The sequence below is a fragment of the Anser cygnoides genome, chromosome Z (assembly GCF_040182565.1).
Source record: "Anser cygnoides isolate HZ-2024a breed goose chromosome Z, Taihu_goose_T2T_genome, whole genome shotgun sequence".
NCBI lineage: Eukaryota > Metazoa > Chordata > Aves > Anseriformes > Anatidae > Anser > Anser cygnoides.
Genome location: NC_089912.1, coordinates 8,363,873 through 8,385,700, shown reverse-complemented (window position 1 = coordinate 8,385,700; position 21,828 = coordinate 8,363,873). Strand labels below are relative to the sequence as shown.

Genomic DNA, 21,828 nt, shown 5'->3' with positions numbered 1-21,828 from the left:
TATTAGTATATATACAGAGCACGAGGAGAAGTCAGGAAAGGAAAAAATGACAATTATTAGCTTATGCATGTTATCTAAGGAAAGCATCGAGAGCATTTGACATGAGCTCCTAATTGGGACCAGACAACCATGTTGTCTTCATCAGACTACAGCAAATTTGTCGAAGGCTTAAGCCTAAAACCAAAATGATTCTTAAGGGTTTAAAAGCAATGCTGATGGAAAAGGAAGATATGAGCAGGCATCAGCTGATTTGGAGAGGGAGAAAAAGCTATGGAAAGGGTTGATTGTCCATCAGTGCAGAAAATGAGGTGACCAAGACGAGTCCTAACAAAACTCGGTTCAGTATGAAACTAGAAGACACTTGCCTTATTATACAGTTGTGCTTTAACTGTATCTGCTTGCCCAGCAGGACTGTGGGGATAAAGCCTACCAAGTCAAGGTACACTCACAAAAATCTTCTGAAGAGGCAGGTCATGGAACAAAAGAATGAAAATGGGGAAAGAGAGGTAGGAAAAAAAAAAAACAGGATTTTTTTTTTTCTAGAAGGATTACACAGTTTCTTGCGTTAGTTTGCTCTCTAAGTAAAATTATTACAGTGGAAACATTTTCAAACTGCCCCAGGATACAGCACTTGTAAGATGATGTGACAAAGAATTTCAGAAGTGAAGAATTTTCGGAATTGGGATGTTTCAGTAACTGCATTTGTCAGCTACACTGAAATCCTCAGATACAAATCTTATCCTGAAGTGCCTAAGCTACATCTGAAAGCACAAGTCCCATCCCAGAGCATCCAGTAGCCTAAGACTTAACACTGTGCCCAGGCTGGTCTTCTGCTTCTCTTGGTGGAAAGCATACATTTCTGCAGCTCCATATGAGGAACCTACTAGCTTTTCTTGGCCTTCAATTATAAAGACTTGCTTTTTGTGTGTTCTGGGATGAATCCTGGGTTATTTTCTCTTGTTTTCTGTCTGCAAATCGTTCCATCTCCTTTTGCATATCATCAAAGCAAGAAGGCCAACAGCATCCTGGCTTGTGTCAGGAACAGTGCAGCCAGCAGGGCCAGGGAGGTGATCATCGCCCTGTACTCTGCTCTGGTGAGGCCATAGCTTGAGTCCTGTGTTCAGCTTTGGGCCCCTCACTAGAAGAAGGACATCGAGGCTCTGGAGCATGTCCGGAGAAGGGCTACGAAGTCGGTGAAGGGCCTGGAACACAAATCCTATGAGGAGCAGCTGAGGGAACTGGGGGTGTTTAGTTGGGAGAAGAAGAGGCTCAGGGGAGACCTCATTGCTCTCTACAGCTACCTGAAAGGAAGGTGTGGGGAGCTGGGGGTCAGCCTCTTCTCACAGGTAGGACTAGATAGGACTATCGGTAGGACTAGAGGGAATGGCCTCAAGTTGCACCAGGGGAGGTTTAGGTTGGAAATTAGGCGACATTTCTCAGAAAGAGGAGTTAGGCATTGGAGTGGAGTCACCATCCCCGGGGGTGTTCAAGGAAAGGTTGGACGTGGTGCTTAGGGTCATGGTTTAGTGGGTGACATTGGTGGTAGGGTGATGGTTGGACCAGATGATATTGGAGGTTTTTTCCAACCTTAATGATTCTGTGATTCTATGTAATCTATGATTCTGTGTGATTCAATGTTTGTAAGATGTCTTTTATTAGATTAACTGACTTCGTCAGAAAGAGAACAGACTAGCTTTCAAACTCAGAGTCTTTCTTCTGGTTACATTCTTGAGACTTTTTTTCAGGAAAAACTCAAGTGATACTTTCTACTGATACAGCTGGGCCAGCAGCTCCTAGTGATGACCAAACAGGAGCTGTAATATCGTCAGTCTTCAGCTAGACCTAGATGAGATGTCCACCTGTGCCCTAAACGCACGAGAAATTCAGTCATGCTCTTTCTGGCTCCAGGCTGGGCCATTCAACATGCTCACAGAAGGGAATTGCTACATAAGCTGTAGAACCACAGGAGGATTATTTGTCTCCAGGACTGTACCCATATTCCTCAGCTATACAACTGCATCACCATGGGATCCATGATTAACTGAGGACAACGTAAGGTTGATGGAGTGTCGTGTTCCTCTGAGCAGCTTTAAAACCTTGAATAATTTGACATGAATTTCCTGTAGACACATGCCATGGAGGAGCACATCTCACAGCCCCTGGAACACACTCATGGAGGATGCCTGCTCTCAGCCATGAACATCTCAACAGGTTTCTACCTCTCATTCCCATCTGTGCAGTATTTAAAAATACTGCATGTATCCATGCAATAATTAAAAATAGAAAACAGATAAATATTAAGATATGCCTTTCAAGTAAGAATAATTAACTGAAAACAAAATTAACCTCACCACTAATTCCACTGAAGCTTGTGCACTTGTACTTTGTACTACAATGTACTTTAGTCCAGAAGTTTTTCTGCAATGTTGCAGTAGGTTACAAAACACAGAAAAAAAAGAAAAAAAAATCTCCTGAAAACTATTTCTTGTGAAATTAGCTTGAAAGAGAGCTTCATTTTCACAAGTGGAAGAAGTGAGTTTTGATCACTCTATTTGATCTTCTTTGGTTTTGTTCAGAAAGGTTAAAATTTGAATCAAGAGTCCTAGGTGGAAAAGGTCATGACTTTAGCATACTTAGTTCTGAAAGAATTAATTTTTTTAATTTTAATTTAAATTTTCTTTATTTGTCTTTGCTATTTAGCCAATTAAAGAGGCATTCTGTAGTTGAGTTCTTCTTTCCTCATATGCTTCTGTGCATATTGCTACTTCTGTCACTTAAAATAGATTTCTTTAAAGTATTGAGTCCCAGTGTCCATCAAATTATGGTTCTCTTTCAGATGGAATCATATAGATGCTGTTCCTTTTGTCATACAGGAGTTCTACTATTCTCCACTGCATAATCCGTTATATATTGTTTCTAGTATGAAAGTCCAAGTACCCATAGAAACTCCTGCAGTTTACAAAGGGTACAGAAAACTTTCTCCTGTAATGTAAGTACTTGTGCCTTTCATTGAGTATCTTATTTATCCTCATATGAAGGAAATCTAGATTCTTCATGTTATGGACAAATTACTGCTTGGAATGCTAAAATAAATAAATAAATAAATAAATAAAATAAAAAGCTCTGTCAGGGAAGATAAAAAAAAAACAAACAAACAAACTTGGAAATCAAACAATGAGTGTACAGTTTTCCTTATCATAGTGTGAAAGATTCAGATGGAATTGAAAATCACTAGTATATGAATTTCAAACAGGCCTGTAAACATAGAGACTAGCAGTTGATGTCTTGAACCATTATATGATCTTTCCTTCTAACTAGAAAACAAGTGCTGTGATCAGAAACCACAATATAGAAATAAGTCCTTATTATATAGTAGAGAGCATGTTTTGCTACCATTCTACTTTACCAATGCCTAACATTATCGTGTCAAAACATTTAAAAATACTTCCTTCAGAATCTATTTTCAATTTTTCTGAACACATTTATGAGAAAGTATCAGCTCTGTGGACGTTTGCATACTGGGTTAGTAGCATCTGATTCACGTACATACAAAGAAATAACCCTGCCAAAAGAGGGTTGTCCTACAGAGCTGCTGATTTACAGCACTTAGGAATCCATCACGTGTGTTGCACAGTGTTGCAAATGGATACACCTGTGGAACCAGACATTTCAGTGCAATGTAGTCTCTAAAATAGTTTTAAGAACTTCTGCTACCTCACCAGTGATAATTATTCCTGCAAGTACCACATGGCAAATTCCCATGCATAGTCAATTTTTTTAATTGAAGTAATTAGCCAAAATACACCAAACACTTCAGAGAGCATATTGTTTGAGACGAAGCTTCCATGTCACAACTACATAATTAAAACATGCCTGAAAGAAATCAGAAGTATCACTTCTGGTGCTGACTCACTGAAGCCAAAGAGGTCACACCAGACCAGGTCAAAAGGACCTGTCTTGGAGCTCTTGCCTGGTGTGATCACTCCAAGCAACTGATCTAGCAAAGAAAGTACAACATAAAGTACACCTCAAAGTCAAAATTAGCTAAGTAAAGAAACCAATAAAGCAGTAACATTTTACTCTAGATTTTGTACTACGCGCAGAGTTGTGGCTTTGTGTGAGCCCTAGTTTGTGTGGCTAGTGGAGCCCTAATTTCTTTGTTTGTTTTTGCTTATTACTGTTGAAACAAAACAGCATTCCTCTGTACTCTGTCTCCTGCCTCTCTCCCCTTTCTTTGCTTGTAAGCAAAGAACAGTGACATCTCTAGACCACAAGCATAATTCCTTTTCATTATTGTAAACAAGCAAGCAGCTGTACCTGCTAAAATTAATGAAAGAATTTTTAAGAAACACTATTACTTACAAACTATTATTGCATTCCTCTCGGCAAACAGTTCTAGCACAGTAAACAGCTGTCTCTGTACATGTTTTAAAATGTACTAACTTAGGTACCAAATTACAATTATATTAATTTCAGTGTTGTTATTGGTGTTTTTTTTATTCACCAAAACCAAAACTAGTAAGGTACTCTTTCTTTCTATTTTTTCATTTATTCACAGTTTAGTGAAAAAAAAAAAAAAAAAGTATCAATATATTATGAAATAGTAGAATGACTTATATGGTACTGTTCAATGATTTACACAGTAATGCATCAATATAGAAATAATTATATACAGTAAACATGTATAGGCCTTTCTTCATTTTAATTGATTTTTTTTTGGTGTAGGCTAAGGTTGGTCAGTGCAAGATGGTTTTAATGAGCTCTCCAAATAGACACCACAATTAAAGTGTTTACAGTTTCCCATAGAAATAAAAATCCACAACATTTTTTGTTTCAGATGAAGATATTTCTATTCTCCCCTCCACACCCAAACACGATGAAGCAGCCACCTTCCCCCAACCCTAGGGTCCCAAGTGACCCTGGGAAGCCCCTTGCTGTGGAGGTGGTGCTCAGAAACCCAGCCAGGTCTCACTGTTGTGCCCAGACTCCTGGCTGCACAGCCTGGACTGAAGCTCTGAAGCCGCCTTCCCGAAACAAAGATCCTGGGCTCGAGGTCTGCATTCCAGCTCTGGCTTTCCAGCAGCTTGTTGATCAGGCTACCGTAAGATGAAGTGTGTTTCTTCAGTTTTACTGTGTATCTGCCTGTATTTGAATAAAAGTTTATCAAGAATCAATGCAGTGGAACATTTTGGTTAATTAAAATGAATATTAGTATGCTGTGACCATAAAACTTTCCCCTGGTAGATATCTAGCTAGCCCAAATGTCAGTGAAATATTAAAAATGGGCTGGGTAGATGGAAATCCTGAGAGGGATATGAAAAAGTGTAAGAGGCTAATATGTCATGTGCATATGCAAACATCTGCATTTTAGAATAAACCTTGGACTGCATTGCTGTATTCCCTACTCTGTCTTTCCACCCATCTTCACTGTTAACATAAAAATTAACTTCTTGATATCAATACTTATTTTTATACCTAATTAAAAGTAGCAAAATTGAGGAAGTTGTGACATGTATAAAAAAAGTATAATTATCTTTCTAACAGTGCTCTTCTAAGAATGGGTGTGATAAACTCTTTTTGCAGAAGATTTATGTTGGCTATCATAAGCACAACAATACAATGCGAGCAAGGACAGAAGGCACAATAAGAAAGTGTACATGAGAGCTGCAGAAACCACACAAGCGAAGATGCCCAAGCAGCAGAATTGATGAACCATACACAAGCGCACACCGCCTCCGTACCTTATATAATTCACACAATAGCAGGTCTGAGAAGAGCAGTAACCTTCCTGAAGAGTGGGTGCTCGATATACATGCCTATCTCAGACTGTTTGGTATGGAAAGAGTATTAACAATGTGGGTGAGGTGCAGAGAATAAAAGAAAACAAAGATAATTAGAATCACAACACAGGAAAAGAAAAAAATAAAAACCTGTGGACAGTCTCCCAACTTAGTTTTTGAAAGACGAGGTTAAAGAGTAACTGAAGAAGCTGCCCTTGGGATGTTGTTTGTTTTAGTAGCTTATTCATACAATTCATCCAGCTCCTAGTCATGCCTGTGCCTAACCAATCCTGTCATGTACTTTGAAAAGTAGAATGGTACAAATCTCCTTCACATTCCTCCTGGAAACTTATCTCCTGTGATGCCTAAAAAAGCCCTTCATAGCATCAAGGCTGCCGGTGCCCTGTGACTGCTGCTTATTATACAGAACATGCCTGATTGTTTCACTGTTACGTTGCCCTCAACTCCCCTGTTTGTTTACTGCATTCATCTGTTGTCTTTTATATGCCAAGATGACAAAGTCTTTGAGGCAGCAGCTGCCTTTTTAAATACATGAGTACAGAGTCTTGCAGAATAAGGCACTACAGACCCCACAATTAACACTATTTGCAGGGGAGACAGTTGTCATGTCCTCACTGCAGAAAGTCACAATGACAAAAGGCAGTCAAAACTTCTCCACAATGTTGCGTAAAACTGTTGCAGTGGGCTTTTGTAATAGTCGGCATTCTGAGAAAATACCCTTGGAATATCAGGAATGTCTGCAGGAAATCCCATCGTTCACAAGTACTCTTAAGAATAGTCCATAAGCATCATTAGGGGCACCCAGCAGATAAACTAGTATGGTAAGGCGATCAGGAGTAGTCAGCATGGCTTCAACAAGGTGAAGTCACATTTGACCAACCCGACAACCTTCTACAATGAAGTGAGTGGGCTGGCAGATGAGGGGAGAGCAGTGGGTACTGCCTACCTGGATTTCAGTAAGGTCTTTGTCAATGTCTCCCGTAAGATCCTCACAGAGAAGCTGATGAAGTATGGGCTGGATGGGCACACAGCGAAGTGGTTAAAAAACTGGCTGAACCGCTGGGCCCAGAGGGGGTGGTCAGTGTCACAAAGCCTAGTCAGAGACCAGTCACTAGTGGAATACACTGGGAGTCTATACTGCATCCAGAACCTCTTTCATTTCTTCGTTAATGTTCTGGATGACGGGTAGTGACCCCAGCAAGTTTGCTGATGACACAAAACTGGGAGCTGATAAGCCAGAGGGTTGTGCTGCCACCCAGAGGGACCTGGGCAGGCTGGAGAAAAAGGCTGACAGGATCTTCATGAAGTTCAACAAGAAGAAGTATGTTTGACATCATTTCTCACAGTATTCTCCTGGAGGAACTGGCTGCTCATGACTTGGACAGATGTACAGTTTGCTGGAAGAAGAACTGGCTGGATGGTCTGGCTCAAAGAGTCCTAGTGATGAGCTCAATTCAGTTGGTGGCTGGTCACCAGGGGCATCAGCTGGGGCTCAATCTTGTGGCCGAATTTGTTTGACTTTTTCACCAATAATCAGGAGAAAGAGATTGGATGCAACCCATAGCCCAGTTGAAGTGCCTCTACACCAATGCACGCAGCATGGGAAACAAGCAGGGGGAGCTGGAAGCCACAGTGCAATTAGAAAACTATAATCTAATTGCTATCATGGAAACATGGTGGGACAAATCACACAGCTGGAACAGTGGGACAGAGGGCTACAAGCTTTACAGGAGAGACAGGCAGGGAAAGAAGAGTGGGGTATTTGCCCCCTATGTTAAGAAATGGGTAGGTTATGAAGAGTTCCCTCTAAGAAATAGCCAAGAGCAGGTTGAGAGCCTGTGGGTAAAAATTAAGGACTGGATCAACAAAGGACATCTCGTGGTTGGTGTCTACTACAGGCTGCTAGATCAAGAAGAGCCTGTGAATGAGGCCTCCAACTACAAGAAGCATTATGCTCACAGGCTCTCATCCTCCTGGGGGATTTCAGACACCCGGATGACTGCTGGGAAAGCCACATGGCAGGCAGTAAGCAACCCAGGAGACTCCCGGAGTCCACTGAGGACAACTTCCTGGTCCAGGTGTTAGACAAACCAACGAGAGGAGAAGCGTTACTGGACCTGGTGCTCACCAATGCAGAAGAGCTCATTAAAGAATTTAAATTTGGAGGAAGCCTGGGTTGCAGCAACCATGCCCTGGTTGAGTTTGTGATCTCAAGGGATATGGGCCTGGCAAAGAGCAAAGTCAGGACCCTGAACTTCAGAAGAGCCAACTTCCAGCCGTTCAAAGAATTGGTGGATGAGATCCCATGCGACATGGATCTGATCAGAGCTGGCAACTCTTTAACGATATTTTCCTTGGAGCACAAGAGCTCTCTATTCCTATATGTAATAAATCAAGCAGGGAATGTAGGAAACCAGCACAGTTGAATAAGGATCTGCTGGTCAAACTTAGGCAAAAGAAGGAAATGCACAGATGGTGGAAACAGGGCCATGCATCCTGGGAAGAGTACAGAAATGCTGTCCAGATGTGTAGGGATGGGATCAGGAAAGCCAAGGCACTGACAGAACTAGACTTGGCAAGGGATGCAAAGAATAACAAGAAGGGGTTCTACAGGTACTTTAGCTGCAAAAGAAAGACTAGGGAGAGTGTAACACCTCTGACAAATGAAGATGGAGAACTGGTAACAATGGACATGGAGAACGCAGCGGTACTTAACAACTTTGCCTCAGTCTTCACTAGTGGTCGGGATTCCCACATCTCTCAAGTCCCTGAACCTCTAGGTAGAGGCTGGGGGAGCAGAGTCCCTCCTGCTGTAAGCAAAGAGCAAGTTTGGGACCTCCTGATGCAACTTAACAACTATAAGTCTATGGCCTCTGATGACACGCACCCCAGGGTCCTGAGGGAACTGGCTGATGTAGTCGCCAAACCTCTCTCCATCATATTTGAAAATTCATGGCACTCAGGTGAAGTCCCTGGTGATTGGAAAAAGGGAAATATCACCCCGTTTATAAAAAGGGTAGAAAGGAGGACCCAGGGAACTACAGACCGGTGAGTCTCACCTATATGCCTGGCAAGATCATTCAACAGATCCTCCTGGAAGCAATGTTAAGGCACTTGCAAGACAAAGAGGTGATCTGAGACAGCCAGCATGGCTTCACCAAGGGCAAATTGTGCCCAACCAATCTGGTGGCCTTCTGTGGTGGAGTGACTGCATCAGTCGACAAGGGAAGACTGACTGATGTCATCTACCTGGATTTCTGTAAGACCTTTGACACGGTCTCATACAACATCCTGATCTTCAAATTGCAAAGATATGGATTTGAAGGGTAGACCATCTGGTCGATAAGGTATTGGCTTGATGGCTGCACCCAGAGAGTAGTGATTAATGGCTCTTTGTCCAGGTGTGGGCCAGTGACTAGTGGTGTCCCTCAGGACTCTGTCTAGGGACCAGCAGTTTTTAACATCTTCATCAATGACACAGGTGATGGGATTGAGCGGACCCTCAGCAAGTTTGCAGATGACACCAAGCTGAGCGGTGCAGTTGATATAACAGAAGGAAGAGATGCCATCCAAAGGGACCTGGACAGGCTGGAGACATGGGCCCATGTGAATCTAATGAGATTCAAATCCAAGTGCAAGGTGCTGCACTTGGCTGGGGCAATCCCAGACATGAGTACAGACTGGGAGAAGAAATCTTTGAGAGCAGCCCTGTGAAGAAGGACCCGGGGGTTCTGGTGGGGGGTTCTGGTGGACAAAAGGCTTGACACAAGCTAGCAGTGCATGCTTGCAGCCCAGAAGGCCAACTGCATCCTGGGCTGCATCAACAGAGGGGTGGCCAGCAGGTCAAGGGAAGTGATTGTGACCCTCTGCTCTGCCCTCATGAGGTCCCACCTGGAGTGCTGCATCCAGCTCTGGGGCCCCCAGCACAAGAAGGACATGGACCTGTTAGAGCACGTCCAGAGGAGGGCTACAAAGATGATCAGAGGTCTGAAGCATCTCTCCTAAGAAGAAAGGCTGAGAGAGCTCGGACTGGGAGAAGAACTGCTTGAGAGCAGTCCTGTGAAGAAGGACCTAGGGGTTCTGGTGGGCAAAAACTTTGACATGAGCCAGCAGTGCACACTTGCGGCCCAGAAGGCCATCTGTGTCCTGGGCTGCATCAACAGAAGAGAGGCCAGAAGGCTGAGGGAGGTGATTGTTTCTCTCTGCTCTGCCTTTGTGAGGTCCCACCTGGAGTACTGCGTCCAGGTCTGGGGCTCCCAGCACAATGACAGAACAAGGGGGAATGGTTTTAGACTAAAAGAGGGGAGATTTAGATTTGAGATTAGGAAGAAATTCTTCACTCAGAAGCTGGTGAGGCACTAGAACAGGTTGCCCAGAGAAGTTGTGGATGCCTCATCCCTAAAAGTGTTCAAGACCAGGCTGGACGAGGCCCCAGACAACCTGATCTAGTGGGTGGCATCCTTGCCCCTGTCAGGGGGTTGGAACTAGATGGTCTTTAAGGTCCTTTCCAACCCAAACTGTTCTATGATTGTATTAAACAGTTTCAATTTGTGCCAGGGGAAGTTTATATTGGACATTAGGAAGAATTTCTTCATGCAGAGGGTGGTCAAGCACTGGAACAGGCTGCCCATGGAAATGGTGGAGTCCCCATCCCCGAAGGTATTTAAGAGACATGTGGATGCAGTACTAAGGGACATGGTTCAGTGACGGGACTCAGTAGGTCAAGCAGATGATCAAACTTGATGGTCTCAAAGACCTTTTTCAACCTAGGTGATTCCATGATTCTATAAGTGTAATGTTCTGCACTGCCTAAGGAGGATCAAAAATATATATATTAGGGGCCACCCATCTGGGAAGCAGCTTGGCAGAAAAGGAACTGAGTGGACACCAAGCTGACCACAAGCCAGCACTGTGCCCTTGAAGAAAAGAAGACCAAAGGTATCTGGGCTGCATTAGGCAAAGCATTGCAGCAGGTCAAGGGAGGTGTTCCTTCCCTTCTCCTTTGCACCTGGAATGCTGTGTCCAGGAGAGATTCCAGCGAAGAGCCATGAAGATGATAAAGGGCCTGAAGCATCTGTCCTAGGAGGAAAGGTTAAGAGAACTGAGACTCTTCAGTCTAGAGAAGAGAAGTTTCGGAGGTTCATTTATATTGATGTATACAAATACCCCAAGGGAGAGTGCAGAGAAGACAGAGCCTGGCTCTTCTCAGTGGTGCCAAGGGACAGAACAAGAGGCAATGTTTACAAATTGAAAGACAGTAGATTATATCTGAACATCAAGAAATAGGTATTTACTGTGAAGGTGACTGAGCACTGGTACAGATTGCCCGGAGATGTGGAGTCTCAAAACCCGTACCAAAAGCACCTGCACTTGGTTCTGCGCAACCTGTTCAAGGTGGCCCTGCAGGTGGGTAGGACCAGGTGGCCTCCAGAAGTCCCTTCCAATCCCATCCATTTTGTGATTCTGTGAAGGTGTCCTAAACTAGCATGAAACTTAAGAAGGTTCTTGCAGCATAGTTTGAAATTCCATGGGCTTTTTGTAGTGGCCTGAAAGCCCTCAGCAAGTACTTACTTCTAATATCCAATCTGAGCTTCTCCTGATGGGGCTTTAAGCCACTCCCTCATACCCTGTTAACGATCACCAGAGAGTGGCGATCAGTGCCTCCCCTTCCGCTCCCTCTGGTGAGGAAGCTGTAGGCTGCCGTGAGGTCACCCCTCTGTCTCATCTAAACTGAACAAACCAAGAGAACTGAGGCACTCCTCCTTAGTCATGCCCTCTATCTAGTCCATTCACACTCTTTGTTACCCTCCTCTGGACACATTCTGGTATTTTATATCCTCATATAACCTCAGAAAAATACATTGTAGCTGTGAGAAGAGATTGATGCATTCTATTTGATAGGACTTTTTTGTTTTGTAACTTTTTTTTTCTTTTCTGAGTTTGTATTAAAGAAATCACACATTAGTTTTGCTGGAATAAATGTTTCTTGCTGAAGCTTCTCTGGTGCTCCGGCTGTCCTAGCCACTCTGGAAAATATAACGTAGCCTACTTCTCAGGAGACAAATCTGTATAAAGTGATGTTGCATGGAAGTGGTGTTGCAGACAAACTTTTTAGTTTGCCTGCCACCCAACCACTGGGACTTATTTGCTTTGAGGTTCATTGATTGTTAGGCAACACCAAGTATCAGGAAAGAAGACGTCTTTCCTGGCATGCTTTGACTAGATTGCTTCTGGCAAAGAGCAAGCAGCAGAGAGAAAATCCATAATATAAGGTAAACCCATATTGACACTGTGGCCTTCATCTCCAACTGTGTCTACAAGTTTCTGCAGAAGAAAAAAAAAATCGTCATGAAAAATATAACCTTCTGGTTGGATTTAGGCTTGCTTAATATTGAAGAAGCTGTGTGAGAGAACTAAGGCAATTTATGAAATCACAAAACTCTTAGACCTCCTACAAACAAATAGCACCCAAACCCCTTTTTCTTTTGGCAGTTTTGCCAATTGAAGTAGCTGGTGATTATTGCAGAGTCAAAGTTGAGTACACTCAAAGGAAGAATCTCTTCAGGCTGCAATGAAAAAGATCTCAGACAAATTTCTCCACTTCTTTTTCATCTCTAGGTGATCATTTTTGCTTAATGGTACTCTAGGGACAGACTTATAAAATGTTCAAAATGCAGATCCCTTTTGGCGTCAAAAGCTGTGGCTGTTTCCATCAGTATCTGGGTATAGCCGTAGGTGGGCTGGCTGAAGGTTGTCCCTTGAGCTCATTTTGGAAGCTAGCCATGGGCAGCCAACAACAGGTCACCTGTCAAATTAAACACCAACCAATTCACGTCCCTGGGCAGTAGTAAACGGCAAGCCGGCGAAGGGTCTGTGGCGGGTTGTTTCTTCTCTTTGCACGTGAAGAGATGGGTAACCACAGCTGAACGCATCCCGCCGCTCTCTCCACCACCAGGAATGGCGGCCATGTTCTTCACCAGCCTGCGCTGTGGTGGGCTCGGGGGGTCCCGGGCATGGCGAGGTGCCCTGTGCCGTGGGGCAGGCCGCTTGGCAGAGGGTGTGGGGCTGAGGAGAGAGGGATATAGGGAGGGAGGCAGGGAAGCCATCGCCATGAGGAGACCGGGCCGGGCCGGGCCAAGCCGGGCCGGGCTGGGCCGGGCTGGGCAGGGCCGGCAGCTCCGCGGCAGGGAGCTCGCTCCGCCCTGCGCCGTGCCCGCGGGGCTTTCTGCCCGCAGCCAGCCGGTTTATAAGGCGGGCGGGACCCGCATTTTTTTTATCTCTCGGCTCTGCGCCTTCGTGCGACCCGGCCCCGGCTGGGACGGCGCTGGGGGCCCGCCCGAGGAGCGGCGGCGGGGGCAGGTAACGAGGGAGTGGGGCCGGGGGGGCTCTTCTCCAGCGCCGCGGTCCCTCCCGGCCGGCTCTTGACGGGAGCTTCCAGCGTGCTTTCTGCCGTAGGCTCCCCTTACAGGTGCGCTCTCCCTGCCGGCTCTGCGGAGAAGTTGCTCGTCCCCCAGGTTTTTTTCCTTCTAGGTCTCCCTCGGGAGAAGCCTTAGAGCCGGTAGGTTTCGAGGCAGGGCGTGCAACGTCGTGCAGACCCCCCGAGGAAACTTTGGTCTGTCCTCCCGTGCTCTCCGCCGGGCTGCAGCCGCTTTCTGACGGTGACAGGACCGCAGAAAAAGCGCCTCAGAGTGAGACATAGCGCTTGGGAAGGCGACAGGCATGGTGGCAGGGAAAAAGTGCTGGCTGGACCCCTCCAGAATCTCCTGGGAAGTGCGCACGCTGAAGACTGAAAGCGAGAAGAGCGGCGAGGAGATCCTGGTCGCCCTTCGGCTAGCTGGCAAGCAGCAGAAGTGCGGAGACTGTGGGACGTCTCATGGCTGTGAGAAGTTGCACGGTACAGGCTGGGGTCCTGAAACCGGGCGGACTTGGTCCTGGCAACCCCGGTGGCGCTCAGGGAGGGGGGTGGATGTGTCACAGTGGTGATTTTTCAACCAAAAGTAACTTCCACCAGTGATAAATTCTCAGCGTCTTTACAACACGATGTAGGAAATCAGAGTGCTTGTTATGCTGACCAAGAGAATTTACAAAGTTAGGACGGGTATGAGAATCACAAATATAGGTTTATGCTCTTTCATTGTCTAAGCCCATCTTTTCCAGAGAGGAGGATTGATGCCTTCCTTTTACTGGAATGATTTTCGATGCCCTGAAGGCTACTGAGAGAGCACATGTGTGATTCTGAGTGCTGCGGCACACTGAGAAAATTTGGCTTTAACTTTGGAAAAAAAGAAGGAATACCTTGCAATAGCCTTGTTTCATAGCACTCCTTTGCTTAATGAAAATGTTTGTGTATTTGTTTCAACATTGAGCCTTTTCTCCCCTTAACTTTGTGATTATTTCCGTTGTTACCTGTAACAAAACACTGTCAGAGTTTCTCCTAGTAATTAAGTGCTGCTTTCAAATCCAGTAAGCAAGGCGTACAGGAAAAAAAAGTGCTAAAACTTAAAAGTTTTAGTGGCTTTTCCCGCTCTGAAGGCAGCAACACCTTTATCAGAATAGGGCTTTAGGTTATCATCGCTTTATATCTGCCAGCCAGACCTTGGGATAGGACCCAAGACAAATCCACAATACTGCCTCACCACTCCTTGGGTACAAACCATCATTGCTTTTGAGAATCGATTTTCATTCTGAAAGGTGCTTTGTGCTACTTCATCTCAGAACAGTCTCCAGGACAACTTTGCTCTTTGAAAATAAAATTAATCTTTCCAGACAGAAGGAGTGTTCATGGAATACGATTTGCACAATAACACCAGGAATTTGTGAATAATCTGACAGACTAGCCTGTGATTTGCTGTTCTAGGTCGCACAGTTCATCATTCATTGAACAGCCAGCTTGGCACAAGGTTATCTCCACAGCTGACAAGCAGCTGTGTCACTCCTGAGATCTCGGTAACATATGCAGTTGTTCCTGGCATCACAGATAATTAAGATTGAGGAATGTATAGTCCCAATTTGTTTAGCATCAATCTGTGATAGATTATCAAGTAAGTAAATATTTTCAGGAGTTTGCTTGAATGGTGTTCTTTCACTTCAACCACTTAACTAGTTGTAAGAGTTGTGGGTGGGTGGGTTGTTTTGTTTGTTTGTTTGGAGCGGGATGTACCCTGTCCAGGTGGGGCACATGCATTTCCGTTGAGCCAGTGTCACTCTGGGTCTTAGAGAAGTCCAGCTGCATTTTGTTCCCACAGTGGCAATTTTGGGGTGACACAGGTCTGAGCACATTATCCTGCAATGGATGGGTTCTCCAGGTGAAGTCATAGTTATTTCACCTAGCATTCAAGAATGTATTCTGCTTTATATTGTTCCGCTTACAAATCTGTAACAGTTTCTTTTCATTGTTTTGGGCTTTCCCCAGACCAGGTTCATACAATGTCCTGGGAACATATGCTGCCTGACTTGTAGTCGTATCTTCCTCACCGTGAAGTCAAGAGATGCTTAAAGATGAATCTTGATCAGTTTTTGTCTGGGTGTGCATATGTCTACGTATGTGTAGTTACCTACTTTACAGCAGGAGTGGGGTGGTGGTGGTAGAAGTAGTCTCTTACGAATGATTTTTTCCTTCCAATGCTACGTTCTGCATCCTGTCTGTATTTAGGTACTTGCATCATCCCATCATAACAGGATGTAAGCACCTCACAGTCTGTTTTGCAGTTTTTCTAACAGCAATTCTGTGTAAGTGTGGATGGGAAAATGAGGCTTGGATGCTTTTTCTAGCTTCTGCAGATCTCAGTTTATTGAAGATGTTAAAAGGTGCTTAGAAATTGAGCTTTAAATGACCCCGCAGAAGGGCTATGGCAAAACAGGGTCTTCCAAGTACAAAACCTACTCCGAACATTGAAATTCTATTGGTTTAGGCTATTCTTACTCTAATGCCTCTTACATTAATAGTCAAGGTAAAGCCTATGGAGAGAGCACATTTAAGCAGGTGGTGATATTTGGTCAGATATCAGAAAAACAGTCTCATTTTTGGCTTAGCATTGACCAGTCACCTTAGAAGAATTTCTACAGATGAAAAGACTTCTATAAGTGCTACATACCATTACTTAGGTAACACAAGCAGGTAGGTATCAGAAAAGTCTTAGATAAACATGAAAGAAATGTAAAATTTTCAATGACTTACAGATATGTAAAAAAAATAAGGGAGAGCACATCAGAATTCCAGCATGTGTGCTATCTAAAAGTGATTTCTGTTTAATTTGTTTCTGGACACCTAAGTGCACCAATTTATCAGATACTTTTATAAAAAAGACTTAATAATAATCTTGAATGTTTTACATGTCAAAAATGTACATTGCATAATAGTGATTTGCACATCAACAAAAGCTGAGATAGACAATACTGAATCATGTACTTCCAGTATAATAGAATGAATCCTTAAAGTAATTTGAGTGCAATTACTTTAAAAAGTGTTTTATCAATAAAAATGTAAAAAAAAAAAAAAAAAAAGTTGATAGTACCACAGTGGTGTCCCCATTCTCACCAGTGATCAGTAGTGGGACGTCTTCTCCCCTGAGAATGGACAGAGATGTTCTGGCCCTCTTTGGTCCCCCTTAATTTCTCAGGATAGGATTTTGGTCATATGCAGAAAATGATCAGTCTTTGTGTCAGCCATGAGCCGAGAAATTAATGAATGCCGTCAAGCTTAAACTGCTTCATCACATGCGTTTGTGTATATTTTTTTCCCCTGAAATTCCAAATATTTTGTGGTATCTTATTAAAATACTTGCTGCATATGACCTTTATTACACCACATCAACAACTAATGACTATATCAATAATAGTTGAGTATTTTATGAACACATGATAAGTGTGAAGAACCTGAGCTAACTGTTCTCATTGTGGCTGACAAACCACAGCTGAACAAGCGCACCTCTGCCTGTGGAGCATGTTGCTGTGGAGTGAAACTGCATGGTGGGGGGAATATGAGATAAAAGTCTCATGTGTATGTACTTCAATTAACTTTTTTTGTTTATTGGACTTTTAGAACAAACTACGTTGATACTGATTTTGGAAATAAAAGTAAAACTCCAATATTGAAGAAAACCAGAATGAAGTTGCTTCTTTTCAGTTATTCAGCAAAATATTACTAGTGCTTTCAATGGTAAATAACAGTGCATACGTTCATTTCCTTTGCAGTTAAGCCAATTAACATTTTTTATTTCTCTAGTAATACCTTGTAAATAAACATGTAGTTTTCATGTCCATGTGAATTCCTGTCTTGATGTTATAGTGCTCTGCCCATTGTTAAATACTGATTTTTATTTTGGCTCTGAAGATCTTCCCTCCACATAGGTAAACAATGACATAAATAACAGCATTTTTTTTGTTTGTTTTCATGTATGTGGGTGTATATTCATACAAGACCTTTCATTATTTACATCACATTGAGCTCATAATTTTTTCAAGTGAAACCTTCAGATTTTCTTTGATGCTGTCAAATACTTCTTTTCTTTTAGAGCTGATACTTTGTGCCCAGGCAGTGGACACCTCTCAGCCTACTGATCCTCGTGACAAATGCAATAGCCCCTGCATCACTTCATTTATGCCGTTTCACTCAAACTAGTATGTTTTTGAATCAGCATAAGGAAGGTAGCGTGCTTCCCCAAATGTTACCACTTTTATAAAAGACATTAATATTTATCTTCCAACCATTTAACGGTTACTTCTTAGATAAACAAACAAAGAGTGCTTGTGCTTTTATTTGTTATACCTTGGAATTTGTTTTTCCTCACTAATTTCTAGACGTTTAGCACTGTCATTTTATGAGAAAGAAAAAGTGAGTGTGACACAGTAACTCATATCAGTGAAAAATGTGCTGCAGGGCTCATTCAGTTCTCGCTTCCACGGGTGCAAATTAGGAGCGGTACAACTGCAGCAGGGCCACTTGGGTATAGTAAGTATAAAGCCATCACAGTGTGGAGAATTCGACTTTTTTTGCAGCTTGTTTGTCAGGCTGTGACAGAAGCAAGAGCAGTCTGAAAAATAAAAAGTGACAGCTGTGTATTAAGCATCCATAAATATTTTAAGTGTAGCTAAATATTGTTTAAAGTATTTAGCGCATTTCTAGAAGTTTAGGAGGCAAGACTACCTTTTTATTTTCCTCCTTATCTTCCCTCTTGTCACAGAGTAGTGGTGAGTTTACAGGAGCAATTCAAAAAGCTGACACCTCCCCCCTCCCCCGTTTTTTGTCCTTTTTTGGCCTCCTTGTCTTCTTTGAGCACCAGGTGTTCTTTTCAGCAGCTAGGAAGGTGTAATTGAGAGACAAGTGCCATGAATGAGACCGTGGAGCTGCCGACAGATGGGAATTCCCTGATCAGAGCTGTCTACCAGAGCCGATTGCGCCTCACCAGGCTGTTACTGGAAGGTGGGGCCTACATCAACGAAAGCAACGACAGAGGTGAAACCCCGTTAATGATTGCTTGTAAGACGAAACATGTGGATGCCCAGAGTGTCTGCAAGGCAAAGATGGTTAAATATCTACTGGAAAACAAGGCAGATCCAAACATACAGGACAAGTCTGGAAAGACAGCCTTGATGCATGCTTGTTTAGAAAAAGCAGGGCCTGAGGTGGTCTCTCTGCTACTGAAAAGCGGAGCTGACCCAGGCCTACAAGATCACTCTAACAGCTCTGCGCTGGTGTACGCAATAAACTCTGAAGACAAAGAGACCCTGGAAGTTCTTCTCAATGCCTGCAAAGCGAGAGGAAAGGAGGTAATCATAATCACAATAGACAAGTCTCCATCAGGAGGGCAAACAACAAAGCAATACTTAAACGTGTCTCCTGTGGACCTCAGTGAGCATTGTTCCCCAGCCGCCTGCACATCCCCATCAGAAATAGAACTGAAAACATCTCCACCCCCACTTTCAAGCTACAATGAAACTAAAAGTGCACTCTTCAGCTTTAAGGATCTGGACCATCCCAGAAGCACAGACAACCCATCTAAGTCAGTTTCACTGAGAAATTCCGGTTCAACAAATGCGGTTTCCAAGCTGGCACAAGTGCAGCGGCTGCATTCTGAACCTTGGATAAAGAGCTCTCCGCTGTTTCACCAGAGTAAAATTGCCTCTTTACATGGAGAGATTCAGGATGTAACTCCAGAAGAGCTCTCTTTTAAAATCAATGGCCTTGCCTTATCAAAGAGGTTCATTACCAGACACCAAAGTATTGACATAAAAGACGCTGCTCATTTACTGAAAGCTACTGATCAAACTGAATTGAAGAAATCGTCATATGATGAGTTAAACTCTCAGACTCTTTATGGTGAAGAGAAGCTTTTCCCCAGTGGGATTCCTGTGGGTGAGGATTCCAGTTTAGGACAGATCAGCTTCATTTCAGACCTGAGCAGTATTATCCAGAAAAGAAATTTAGGAGCAAATCATTACAGCTCTGATTCTCAGTTAACTACTAGTCTGCGTCCTGCTGCTGCAGAAGACATTAAGTCAGTGATAGGAAAGAAAAAGATCACCTCTGCATCTCACTCTTTGTTACCAAGTTCTAGAGAATTATTTGAGAGCATGCCTCCTGTTCCCCTGAGCAGAAGAAATCAGACTGTTCTAGAAAGACGGGGTTCAGGGGCTTTATTATTGGATCACTTTGCTCAGACAAGACCAGGTTTTCTTCCGCCACTGAATATGAATCCACACCCCCCAGTTCCAGATATTAGTTTCCTAAATAAGGTTTCTGGGGTTATTTCTTATGGGCAAAAACAGTTACTACCAGCAGTAGCTGCTTCCTCTAGGGAGACCAAAAGTACAAAAATGCTACTAAGGAGGCAGTCATTACAAACTGAACAGATAAGGCAATTACTGAATTTTTAACAGGAGAAATGAAGGTTTATAAAATCCTTACAATATGTACATACTTGCCTAACTATTTAACTGTTACACTCCTGAAAAGATAGCAGGTCTGCAACATAAGGCTTTCTGTCTTGGAGTGAGTTAAATATCTTAGATACTGCATAAAAAGATAGGCGTAACTACCTGTCTAACTAAGTGATGCTGTTTTCTGTAAATGGAAGAGTATTTATTATATTGTTTTCATAATATTTTCAACTTCAGCATTGAAACCTTACCCACAACAGGTTGAATCTACAAAGGATGTTAGGCACTGCAGTTCTCATTTTTGGGTTAGAAATACTATCCCTGCAAGGTTTCCCCAAATACATAGACTCTTTCTCCACCCAGAAATGTTGTACAAGTGAATTTTGGGAACTTGAAGCATTTGGCTGTGATGCTGGACATCAAAGCGTGGCTGTGGCCAAGCTGTGCAGTATCCACAGACCCCAGACACTGACAGTGTCACGAGCATGGACAAGTGTCTGCCAGCAGCATCTTCTGGCTCCAGTGGCTTCACTGCATGTTAACAGGCAATACAAAGACTAAGAAAAATCTCACAGAGTACTGTTGCATATGTAGCTTCACACATGAAATTCCAAAGACTGGGAGCCCATTGGAGGTGCCTTGCTGCCCGCCAGGAGTCAGCAGCTCTGATCCTGAGAGCTGGACTTCAGCGCATGACATGTGGCAGCGATCCTGCACAGAGCCATGAAGAGGTTCTCTCTCATCTGGTGTAAAATGACCAACCCCTGCTTCCCTGCTTGCAGCCTCAGATAGGCATGTCAATCAGTTTGGCTGTATCAAGCTACTTGAGTGCTGGAATTTGCTCATTTAAAAAAAAAAGGGGGGGGGGGGGGGGGGGAAAGGCAGAGTCTCTGTCAGAACTGGGTTCTGTTACTTTCTGCAGTTCCAGACTCTCAACAACCTGATCTCCAGAACACACACATCATCCTTCTACCCAGCCACAGGTCTAGGTGTCTTTTCAAGACAGGATACAGATGGTCGGAGACAGATTTTGTCTTGGTCTGTGCTTATGGTCGCACACCCATGCCTGGGACAAGCTCTGTCTTGCTGCTCAGACATTCCTAAATAAATCTGCCCAGCAGCTTGGATACTTGCCTGGGCGTTCAAAGTCCTTATTTTACCTAATTTGAAGCAAAAGCCTGAATTTGTTGCAAACCAGAAACATACTTTTGCCTTCAAGGTATTGTATATATCTCTGTTTTTAAGTATCTCCATCTAAAGAGTGTTTTTGCTTCCCATCTAGAGTTTTGTGGTTCCAAAAGTCTACCTTGTATTTGTGCATATTCTGTAGAAGCTTGGTTTCTGGTATCACATGTAGTATTTTATAGCTTGTCTTCTAAAGGTTGAGAAATATTTAATGTGCTCTGTTTTGCCAAAATTTACCTATATATAGGTAAATATATATATATATATATATATAGTATTGGTGTCTGTATAATGTGAATTTCTGTGTAATGAAATGACATACTCTTTTCTGAAAATAGTCAGCGGGTGTTATCTGCCTTCTTGCCACTTCAGTCAAAATTCACCCGGTCTATGATGTTTCCTAATAAGTAACTGTAATGTTGTTTAGTTTTGTTCTTAGTATAAGACAATTTCACGTAAGATGATAAATATATTGTCTCTGTAAGAACCTTTGGATGTGAAAATATAAAAATGTCCTAAAGTTCATAATGTACTTATTTTGAAGAAGGAAGCATGGATTATAGCTCTACTCTTACATCACTGTATGTAAAGTGCTGGTCTGAAAATACAAATTTAAAAAAATCAATTTTGCAACACCAAACCCTTCATACATCTAGATTCTAGGGAATAAGCAAACATGCAAATCTGTATCGCTATTGTCAAAATTAATTCTACTACACAAAATACAGGTCTTGAAAGTCATCATGTCCTTTACTGTCCTTCCCCTACAGCTCTCCTAACCTGGGATGCATAGCACTGGTGACAGCAGAGGAGCCCCAGAGTAACTGCGCAATTCTACCACATTTTACTTAATCAGTTATGATTGTCACACTTTTTTAGTTTCTTACCCATCAGGAGTAACCACTTCAAGTCACAGAAATTTGATGGCAACTGGGGTATTTTAAAATTTATTTGTTTATTCATT

At 43.1% G+C, this 21,828-nt stretch overlaps 1 protein-coding gene across 1 annotated transcript; it reads left to right on the top strand.

The window, feature by feature from the left end:
* The first annotated feature begins 18,127 nt into the window (after nucleotides 1–18,127).
* ANKRD34B (ankyrin repeat domain 34B) lies at nucleotides 18,128–20,550 on the top strand. The gene has a single exon (XM_048054339.2). The coding sequence runs from the start codon at nucleotides 18,129–18,131 to the stop codon at nucleotides 19,674–19,676; it is 1,548 nt and encodes a 515-aa protein (XP_047910296.1). The 5' UTR covers nucleotide 18,128; the 3' UTR covers nucleotides 19,677–20,550.
* Nucleotides 20,551–21,828: the final 1,278 nt, after the last annotated feature.